This window comes from Erigeron canadensis, chromosome 2 (assembly GCF_010389155.1).
Source record: "Erigeron canadensis isolate Cc75 chromosome 2, C_canadensis_v1, whole genome shotgun sequence".
Taxonomy (NCBI): domain Eukaryota; kingdom Viridiplantae; phylum Streptophyta; class Magnoliopsida; order Asterales; family Asteraceae; genus Erigeron; species Erigeron canadensis.
The window spans coordinates 10,590,713-10,602,571 of record NC_057762.1 but is presented as its reverse complement, the minus strand read 5'-3'; the positions used below and the strand labels follow the sequence as shown (position 1 = coordinate 10,602,571).

Below are 11,859 nucleotides of genomic sequence, written 5' to 3'. Positions count from 1 at the left end.
AGGGCTATTCTTGACTCGCAATGCGCTTCATAAAAGGGTCAGATGACGCGCAAATGCCCGTCAAGGATGGACCAGTCATAAATTTTCTTGACTCGCATTTGGGCGGCATCCTTTTATGACACGCACTTATGACCCTCACTTATGACCCTTTGTTTATGACCCTCTTTTCTAGACATTCGTTTTTGCGCGTCATACACTTATTTTTTTATAAAAAAAATTAATTTTTTTTCAGTTCCTAATTTTCTATTAAATGACAATTAAAAAACCTGATAATACAAAAATAAAAACACAAATATCAAAATAACGCATTTAATATTTATTAAAACAACGCATTTAATTCAAATACAAACTCATTTACAATTCTAATGTTAACCATTCCACATCTAAATAACGTTATTTAGATTTGAAACAAACTGCACAAGACAAGTAACAGCTTAACAGTTGGAAACACCCAAATTTATAGGAAGTGGCATATGATCTTGTAACAGGGCCTGCAAAGGCTTCAAGGCACAAAATCCAAGAACATGGTCACGGCATTGAGGGGAGTCTCCCGTAATATTGCCAAGGGCCCAAACAGCCTACATACAAGACAAATAGTATTCATGGAATACAAGATTATTTAGCAGGCGTTAGGTGACATAAGTAAATGCTTAACAATGTAATGCCCCAAGACAATGGATGGTCACAAAACAAACTGAACTGCAATAGTATCGACATAAAACAAGATTTGGACACAAACATTGTCATAGGGCCTCATTTAGCCGAAGTTGTCACTAGCGAAGGGTGTTATCAAATAGTCATATGTATTTTATAATCTCTAGAAAAGGTTCGATACACATTAAGTGGGAACAGATGGACAATTCAACATCATGTTGTTGGTGCCCTTATATATGTTTTACATACTAATAAACTATAAAGTAGATGGAATAATGTATATACCTGCTCATAAACATCAGAAGTGGCGGAGAAAAAAAGCTTTACAAGTATTGGTATGGCACCACTATCGATTACAGCTTGAGTTTGTTGAGTTGTCCCGGAAGCAATGTTAGTTAGAGACCAAGCTGCCTGAAGCTACCACAACAGATAGGGGACATTTTTATATATGGTGTATAAGGTCACAAACAATGACCAAAAGAACAAAAAAGCAAAAAATATAAGCACTTGCAATTTAGGGGACAAATCGACACTGGGAAGAAACTCGACAAGACGATCAAGTGTCTTTGATTGAACAACTTGTTCAATGGGAGGGTTGTCATCTAATTACAAGAACTAACATATAAATTATTAGACAATATATATACATATACATACCTATAGATATACATATACATACCTATAGATAAAAGGGTACAAATATGAGTATTGGCATCAAGTTGGGTAACGGAGTCATCAGACAATATATCCGCAATTATCGCATTTAGGTTCTGCGGTATCTCCTTCTGAACCCAAAAGTATCACAACACAAAATTGCTATCATCATATAATAATAAATAGTAATAATAATCATTTGGAAATCATATTATATCGATTGAAAACGAATAAATCATAGACAATAATAATGTAACAAATTACTACCTCAAGAGTGGAAGCATTGATATTGATGAAGCCTTTCTTTTTGGGCAAACGCTCTTCCTGAAGCCACAACTTTAACCTAAGTTCAACCGCATTGGAAGAGTGATCTCTCAGACAAGGATCACGATAAAATATCCATATAATAATCACACAATGCCTAAATCCACCATTAATATCAATATAATAATCACACAATGCCTAAATCCAAAAATTCACTCCCAACTTCTTCAGTTCTTGTATACAAACACTTCCACTACGACCACGATATATATATATATATATATATATATATATATATATATAGCGGTTATAATCAGATTTAGATAAAAAAAACATAAAAAAACTTAAATCAGATTTTGAAGAAATTGAAATCAAACTAAATTGCACCTAAATTAAGTAACAAACTTAAATAAAAAAAGAGAATTTACTGAAATCAGATCTCGAAGAAACCCTTCCAATCATCAGTATCGATTGGAGAGGAATTTGTTTAGATTTAGGGCTTTTTTGGGGAGCGGAGTTTGTGTAGATTTTGGGGATCGGAATTTGAACCTTCAATCGATCGATTTTGGAGCAGATTTTGGCAATCGATCGATCGTCATTAAATGGGTTTTCTTTTTGGGTTTTTTTTTATTATCAGTACTAAGGTTTTTTTTGGCTTTTTTTCTGCCAAGCGAGAAGCTTTTGTGGAAACAAAATAATAAGACCACAATTAGAAACTGTAGCTCCCTGTTACCTTACCTTTTTTTATGACACTGAAAAAATGTGTGTCATAAACCCTTCAGACTTTACAAATTATGACTTCTCACTTTGCACGTCATCTATTAGCGTGGGTCATAAAAAACGGGTCAAGGATAGCCCTGTTTCTAGTAGTGTATATACATTATTTTATCGGATGTTCGTAAATTTAGAACTATGATGATATCTGAGGTAAATAACTAAATATATATTTGGAAACAAATGTTGTTGCTTTAATAGACGATCGACACCATGTGTTATTATTATATTTGTATTATTATAATTATAATGATTCTCAGGGTTTATTCGACTATTCATATAAAGTATAAGTATTAATCTCGTTATTTAAAAAACATAAAATAATTAAATTTGATCTAATGGTTATAATATGGAGTTCATCCAAAGATTGTTAGTTGTTTAGGAATGAATTTAGGGCTTTGTTATATATATAGAGGTTGGATATTGTAAAACAAGTATTAAAGTAAAATAAATAAGACAAGATCTTGACCCTTAGATCATGATTAAATTGATGCACGAAGATTCACGAAGCAATTGATGCACGATGATTTTCATGATGCACGATGATTTTCAACGAAGCAAGACCTATTATTTTATTTGTTTTACTTTAATAGTTGTTTTATTTTACCTAAAACATATATATATATATATATATATTGTATAGTCCTAGTGGTGTAACAAAATACCAAGGTATAATGTACACAAATAGTTGTAGAGGGGGGGTGAATACAACTTTTCGTTTTTTCCTTAGCTAGACTTTAACAAAATAGTTTTAGAGATTCAGATATATATATATATATATATATAACATAATATATAAATAAATTAGGAATCAATAAAACAGTAAAGCAGAAATAAACATTCTTAGACACAGATTGCGTTTTTCAAATGTAATCCTTTATTAAGAAATAATCTATACAAAGAATTACAGGGTTGTTGTGGAAACAAGATAACCTACAATATCTAAACAACCCTTTGAAATGACAAACAACAATCAATAAGTTCTTGCTCAAGAGAAGCAGCCCAAGCTGTCTTCTCACAAGCTAAGCTGTGTGTAAGAGCAGAGAGAACTTTTGTGAAGAATGATTCAAAGGAATGTCACACATATGCCTTCAAGGATTGTAGCTTTTATAGGCGAAAGCTTCAGTCTCTCTTGGTGTCCAAATAAGCCACGTATAAGAATTTTGTTAGACGATCAAAGGAAAATTAGAACGTGCCTTCATCGTACTTGTGGTCCCCAAACCTGCAGCACGATATTTTGATCGGCCAATGAGAGTATGGACACGCATTTGTAAATAAACCACCAACCTAGATTTTAGGAATCTTCCTTGTCACGCCATACGTCTTTATCAACAAATCCAGGTTGTAACCTTCACTTGATTGTCAGACACAGATTGCTCGTTTGTCAAGAGCAAATATGTCTAAGTGTTTCCAAGCTGACTGCTAATCCCAAACTGTCTTCCACCAACAACTTGATCTTTTATCTTCAATCCTCCTCTTCGACTTGGATTGAATGCCGTTACCAATTTGATGCAGCTTGAACAAAACTTGCTTCCATAAGATATTACAATTACAAAGTATGAAGCGTCATCTGGGTCAGTTACAGATCGCAAGCTGTGTCAGCTTAGTCTGACCCAGATTACAATACAAGAACCAAAAGATTTACAAGTGTTTTCATACAGATTTGTCATCATTAAATTTACCGCATTCATTGGGACTCGCCAATCTCCCCCTATTTGATGATGACAAAACCCTACACACTTATCTAACTATTAGCTTACAGAGAATCAAAGTGAAATATGACTATTAGTTTCTGACCCTTTGAATCTTTTGGGTTCTTTAATCTGATAACAACTTTTTACAACAAAACTGATCTTATATATGCATGAAGTGTTACAATTAGGAGTCATATAGACATTTTGCAGATCAGACCTATTGACCTCCTAAAATATCAACAGTTTCTTGCTTTACTTCAAATGAAGGGGCAACAGTAACATCAATCTTTCTATCTAGTCCTTCATCAATCAGAAACTGCTCATACCCTTTACCTTGCTCACCAAAATTGACACAAAATCTATACAAGGTAAAGAGATGCATTGTAAGTACCTGCCTGATCTCTGCAGTTCTCTGAAAGACTAGTTGCCCTCTTGTATTTGCAAAATACATCCCATGTTCAAGCTCAGTGATGTGTAAATATTGGAGTTTTTGAGGCAGTGACACCATAGTCTTGAAGTTGAAATTGCATCCACAAAACTTGTGAACAACAACTTCCTGCAGCAACATATTCAGCCTCTGCAGTGGAGATAGAAACTGAATGTTGCTTCTTACTAGACCAGCTTACAAGTCTGTTGCCAAGCAATTGACAAGCTCCAGAAGTACTTTTTCTATCAATCTTGCATCCTGCAAAGTCAAAATCTGAATAGCAATTAGATCAAATCCAGAGTCTTTGGGATACCAAATACCTAGATTGGGACTACCTTTAAGGTATCTAAAGATTCTCTTCACAGCTTTAAGATGTGATTCTTTGGGATTAGCCTGATATCTTGCACATAAACATGTAGCAAACATAATATCTGGTCTACTGGCAGTCAAATAAAGTAGAGAGCCTATCATACCCATATAAGCAGTGACATCAGTGGGTTTTCCACTTTTATCTTCACTAAGCTTATCACCAGTTCCCATAGGAGTTTTCATAGGTGAGCAATCACTAAAACCAAATTTGTTCAGTAAATCTTTAACATATTTTCCTTGATTTATAAAAATACCATTTTTGGTTTGTTTAACTTGTAAACCAAGAAAATAGTTAAGTTCTCCCATCATGCTCATCTCATACTTTTTAGACATTAATTCAGAAAACTTTTTGCAAAGTCTTTCACTGCTAGAACCAAAAATTATGTCATCTACATAAATTTGTACAAGTAGAATATCACCATTATATTTTCTCACAAATAAGGTCTTGTCAACATTACCTCTTTTGAATTTATTTTCAAGTAGAAATTTGGACAGAGTATCATACCATGCTCTTGGAGCTTGTTTGAGACCATAGAGGGCCTTGTCAAGCTTAAACACATGATTAGGAAACTTTGAACTTTCAAAACCTGGAGGTTGTTCAACATAGACTTCTTCTTCCAATTTCCCATTTAGAAATGCACTTTTCACATCCATTTGATAAACCTTAAATCCCTTGTGTGCAGAATAAGCCAAAAACATTTTGATGGCTTCCAGTCTTGCTACAGGAGCAAAGGTTTCATTATAATCAATTCCATCTTCTTGTCTATATCCAAGAGCTACTAATCTTGCTTTGTTTCTAGTCACAACTCCTCTTTCATCCATCTTATTTATGTAGACCCACTTGGTTCCAATCACAGTCTTAGAATGATGAGGTCTTGGAACAAGTTCCCAAACCTTGTTTCTCTCAAACTGTGTTAGTTCATCTTGCATTGCATTTACCCAAGAGGGATCTGACAGAGCCTCAACAACATCAGTTGGCTCCATTTACTAACAAAATTGACAAACATGAAGAAATTGCTTGTTACCTTTCTTCTTATTTTTACACCAGATAATGGATTACCAATGATTTGGTTGATTGGATGACTCCTTGTCCATTTAGTAACATGATGGGTATTAGTTGATTCTTGGACAATGGGCTGACTCACATTAGTCTTTCCAGCTTGATCATTTCGAGGAATCAAATGATCAGCTTGGATTGAAGTTGATGGAACAGAGTCAGCTTGGGAGTTATTCACTGGAATAATTTCTTGAGGAGAAGGATTCGCTTGCACATTTTCAAAAATTGGTAACTCTTCTTCTTCAAATATTTGCTCCCTTGAGTTTGAGCATTCTTATCTTCAACTGGTGGATTAGAGGGAGGCTCATTTTCAGGAACAACCAGTTCTTCAAAATCAATATTGTCATCTTCAAGTGGAGAGCAGTCTGGCTTGGAGCAACCTTCATCAATTGTCACATTTACAGAGTTTTCAATAGTTTTGGTTCTATTATTGTACACTTTGTCGGCCTTCATCATTGTGGCATATCCAAGTAGGATACTTTCATCTACTTTCTCATCAAAATTTTCCAAGATGGTCTTTTTGATTTAAAATAAAGCAAGGACTTCCAAACATTCTTAGGAAACCAATCTCTGGTTTTCCCCCCCTAAGAAGTTCATATGAAGTTATCTGGTGTCTTTTCACAATGAGAGATCTGTTTTGAGTGAAGCAAGCTGTGTGAATTGCTTCAGCCCAAAAATGAGCTTTGACATTGTTTTGTGTCATCATGGATCTGGCAGCTTCAATGAGAGTTCTGTTTCTTCTTTCTGCAACACCATTCTGTTGAGGAGTTCTTGCTGCTGAGTAAACTTGTGAAATACCTTTCTCACTGCAAAATGAATTAAGTGTGACATTTTTAAATTCAGTTCCATTGTCACTTCTTAACTGCCTAACAGGCCTTTTGTAGAGTATTTCAGCTTGCTTAATGAAATGAATAATACTATCAGCAACATCACTTTTGTGCTTTAGAAAGAAAACCCAGGTATATCTTGAATATTTATCAACAATGACCAACGTATATCTCATTCCAGTGAATGAGGGAGTACTTATTGGTCCAAACAGATCCATATGTAGCAAATCCAAACAACTATCAATGGTTGAGCAAGTTTTTGATTTGAATGAAGCTTTGTGTTGCTTTCCTTTCTCACAAGGACCACACAGCTTGTCCTTCTTTTACGTAATCACAGGAAGACCAGACACCAACTCTTTCTTACACAACTTGTTGATGTCTTTGAAATTCATATGAGACAGCCTCTTATGCCACAACCAATTTAGCTCATCTTGAGTCTTTGACATGAAACAGACTTCTTTTGTGACAGTTGGATTTCTCATGTTAAATGAATATAAAGACTCATCTCTGTTTGCAATTAACACCACATTGCCTTCTAAATCGAAAACTATACCCTTATCAGAACGAAATCTTGCTTCATAGCCAGCATCACTCAATTGACTCACACTTATTAAATTGTGCTTCAGACCGTTCACATAAGACACCCTTCTGAAGGTAAGGGGACCATTTGAAAGAATACCAAATCCTTCTATTCTTCCTTGGGAATTATCTCCAAATGTAACACTAGGACCAACGCTTGTCCTAAAGTTACATAGCAGGGACTTACATCCGGTCATATGCTTGGAACACCCGATGTCCAAGTGCCAGGTATGTGCATCATGATAACCCTGCATTTTCAATAAGATATTAGTTCATTTTGGGAACCCATCCAAGGATGGGTTCACCAGAGTTGACCACATGGTCTGACTCAGATTGGGAAACAGAACCAATATTCTTATCACATTTAGAAACCCATTGTTGCGTAAGCTGACCCTTGCCAGATTTGAAATTCTATCTTGCAACATTTAGAGTTTCCTTTTGGACAAAACCTTTGCCTATTCCAGATTTCTTACATTCAGACCTTAATTTACTTTGATCAACAATATTTGGATTAGACACACTTGTAAGTAAATTAGTATCATTTGAAATCTTATCTTTTCTGGACTCAACATATTTAGAAATTATTTTGTCAGAGTCAGATTTGAGGTGGTTTGGATTAGACACAGATTCGGTTGGTAAAACATTTCCATTTGAAACAGACTTCTCATTCTTCAGAATTTTGCTCTTTTCTTTTGGAGCAATATGATCTCTAATTTTCCTCTTGTTTCTTTTTGATTCACCATTGTTTGACTTAAATTTTGAATTTGACACAGATTGGGTAATTGACCATTTTGATAAATCAAGAGTTTCCTCAGGTTTTAATTCAATTACCCTATCAGATTCAGACACAGCTTCAACAATGGTTTGACCAACTTTCTCAGGATCATTAAACCCAATACCAGACTTCTGAACCAATATAATTGGTTTAGAGTTCTTTCCCTTGGTTTGTATCTTGGGTGGTGAAGGAGGCTGATAACAAGGTTCCATGGCACAGACTTCACTGATAGCAATAGCTCTATCATAGTCACCATCAAAAATAGCTTGAACTTGATGAGGAACTTGCACATTAACACATTTAGCAACTCTTTTAGAACCAGTACACCATGATTCAGTTATGTGCTTGATTTTCAAAAACTTTTCTTCTGAAGTTTTAACTTCAGTGACCAAAATCGCATTTAATTGTTTTTGAGCCTTTATTTCAGATTCAAGTTTTTCAATGGTGAAATTCTTTGAGCTGACTTCTTGTTTCAAAATTGAGATTTCCTTTTTCAGTTCTTGATTAAAATGTTTTTGCAAAAGAACCTCATCACTAAGTCTATTTAACCTTGACAACTTTTCATTATTACACAGATTAGAAAAAATATTTACCTCAGGTGGAGCAGTCTGACTTGAAGAAGCCTTGTGAGCAGATTGCTGTTGAATTTTGACAAGGTCTTCAGCAAATTTTTGAGTAGCTTCTTTAGCCATAAAGCATTTGGCATCCTTGTATTTTTCATCATCAGAGGATGTAGCACTTTCAGCCCAATCTTTGGCTATCAGACTCTTCTCATCTTTTTCAACTTTCTTACTCAACTCAGCCACTTGTGCTTTCAAGGCCTTGTATTTGGTCTTGAGCTTTGAGTATTTTTCATTTCTTCCACCTTTGGATGGCACAACTTGAGAAAACTCCTTTGATCTGCAATCACCAGCCATGTGTCCAGGCTTACCACACTTGTAGCAAGTGACCTTGGACAAGTCAAATGGCTTCTTGGTCTTTTCAGCTTGCCCACTTCTGTCTTTTCCTTTGAATTTGTTGAACGATCTCCTTTTTATCAGCTAACAAAGCCACTTCATTGGCTAAGTCTTCACCATCAAATTCATCACAATCAGACTCAAAACAGACAGAATTAGTGTTAGAAATCACATGTACAGATTCATTAATGAATGGAATGATCTCATTAGAAATTGAACTAGGGTGTTCAGTCATAGATGCAACAAGTGCACTAGCAGGCTGACTATAAGAATCACCCATAGCAATTAGTTTCTCAGCTTCTGAACATTCTTGATTATGAAGTAAACCAAAAAGTCCAGGGAGATCAAGATCTTTATACACAGAACTTGGTTTCACAGAAGAAATATAACTATTCCACTTAGGTGGTAATGAATCAAGAAATTTACTCTTCAACACATCAGTTTTCTTGGTAATTCCAACAGCAGCTAAATCATTTACTAAAGCATTAAAGCGAGTATGGGTGTCAGTCAAGGATTCATTTCTCAATGAGAAAAATCTCTCATACCTCCTAGTGAGAGTAGTAATGGTAGATTCCATGGAGGTAGAGCAACCCTCAAACATGACAGTCAATGTACCCCACATTTTCTTTGTTGTAGAACACATTTTAATTGAATGGTAAATGTCTTCAGGCACAGCTTGGACAATGAAATTTTGTGCTTTCACATCCAAGTTGGCTAATCTCCTATCCTCATCCCCCTAATCTGCCTTGTCATTAACTATGGATTTAACTGTGGCAGGAATGGTTGGGTGACCTTCCCTGACCACAGCATCAACCACAACAGTCGATGTAGGAAATAAGGACCATCCACAAGGATGTCAGACATATTGTTGTCAATGGATTCAAGGAACAAAGACATACGACCTTTCCACCCACTGAAATCATCTTTATCAAACATGGGTGGTCGGGTAGATGAACCATTATCTACAACTGATGACATTATGCTTTACTCTTAAGGAAAATAATCAAGGATCAAGTCAAGTTAATTCTTAACCCCTGCTCTGATACCACTTGTATAGTCCCAGAGGTGTAACAAAATACCAAGGTATAATGTACACAAATAGTTGTAGAGGGGGGGGGGGTGAATACAAATTTTCGTTTTTCCTTAGCTAGATTTTAAGAAAATAGTTTTAGAGATTCAGATATATATATATATATATAACATAATATAGAAAGTAGGAATCAATAAAACAGTAAAGCAGAAATAAACATTCTTAGACACAGATTGCGTTTTTCAAATGTAATCCTTTATTAAGAAATAATCTATACAAAGAATTACAAGGTTGTTGCGGAAACAAGATAACCTACAATATCTAAACAACCCTTTGAAATGACAAACAACAATCATTAAGTTCTTGCTCAAGAGAAGCAACCCAAGCTGTCTTCTCACAGGCTAAGTTGTATGTAAGAGCAAAGAGAACTTTTGTGAAGAATGATTCAAAGGAATGTCACACATATGCCTTCAAGGATTGTAGCTTTTATAGGCGAAAGCTTCAGTCTCTCTTGGTGTCCAAATAAGCCACGTATAAGAATTTTGTTGGACGATCAAAGGAAAATTAGAACGTGCCTTCATCGTACTTGTGGTCCCCAAACCTGCAACATGATATTTTGATCGTCCAATGAGAGTATGGACACGCATATGTAAATAAACCACCAACCTAGATTTTAGGAATCTTCCTTGTCACGTCATACATCTTTATCAACAAATCCAGGTTGTAACCTTCACTTGATTGTCAGACACAGATTGCTCGTTTGTCAAGAGCAAATCTGTCTAAGTGTTCCCAAGCTGACTGCTAATCCCAAGCTGTCTTCCACCAACAACTTGATCTTCTATCTTCAATCCTCCTCTTCGACTTGGATTGAATGTTGTTACCAATTTGATGCAGCTTGAACAACACTTGCTTCCATAAGATATTACAATTACAAAGTATGAAGCGTAATCTGGGTCTGTTACAGATCGTAAGCTGTGTCAGCTTAGTCTGACCCAGATTACAATACAAGAACCAAAAGATTTACAAGTGTTTTCATACAGATTTGTCATCATTAAATTTACAGCATCTATTGGGACTCAACATATATATATTTATACTATATTATAAAGCAAAAAGTGTGTGTCTAAATTTTAAGTTTGAACATTTACTTTCTCAAAATACCCCTTTATCTATTCTATATTTACCTAAAATAACTACAATACCCTTTCTCTTTCCTCAAATCTCAACCAATCATTTTTCTCTCTCATCCATAAATCATTTATTTCTCCAATTCATTCAAAATCTTTTACCTCAAAAACCGTACATCGATATATTATAAAAATTATATGGATGTTCTTAAAATTTCATGCTCTTTCATTAGAGATGTCATTCGATATACTTTCGATGAATTTTTAAAATCTGATAACGGAGCCCGTACGGATAAGAAATTTGGCTATTATACTCTATGACCTATCACCTCTTATGACCTATCATACTCTATGACTTATCACTCCCACCATCTCACCGCCGCAACGTGCGGGTACTTGCTCTCGTATATTATAAAGCAAAAAGTCCATGTCTAAATTTAAGTTTCAACATTTACTTCTCCAAAATGCCCCCTATATATTATATAAACTAAAATAACTATATTACCCTTTCTCTCTCCTCAAATCTCAACCAATCATTTTTTCTTTGTCCTACATAAATCATTTATTCTCCCAATTCATTCAAAATCTTTTATCTCAACAATTGTATATCGATAAATCATAAAAATTATATAGGTGTTCTTAAAATTTCATTCTCTTTCATCAGAGATGTCA

The 11,859-nt window shown here is 35.0% G+C and overlaps 1 protein-coding gene across 1 annotated transcript; it reads right to left on the bottom strand.

The window, feature by feature from the left end:
• Positions 1-293: 293 nt before the first annotated feature.
• Positions 294-5,658, bottom strand: LOC122587688. Its single transcript, XM_043759854.1, has 10 exons — positions 5,478-5,658; positions 5,342-5,423; positions 4,941-5,032; positions 4,667-4,725; positions 4,432-4,596; positions 1,576-1,770; positions 1,334-1,439; positions 1,162-1,256; positions 940-1,071; positions 294-578 (listed from the first exon to the last, which is right to left on the bottom strand). Exons 1-10 carry the CDS (start codon positions 5,656-5,658, stop codon positions 435-437), a joined length of 1,251 nt encoding a protein of 416 aa, XP_043615789.1. The 3' UTR covers positions 294-434.
• Positions 5,659-11,859: the final 6,201 nt, after the last annotated feature.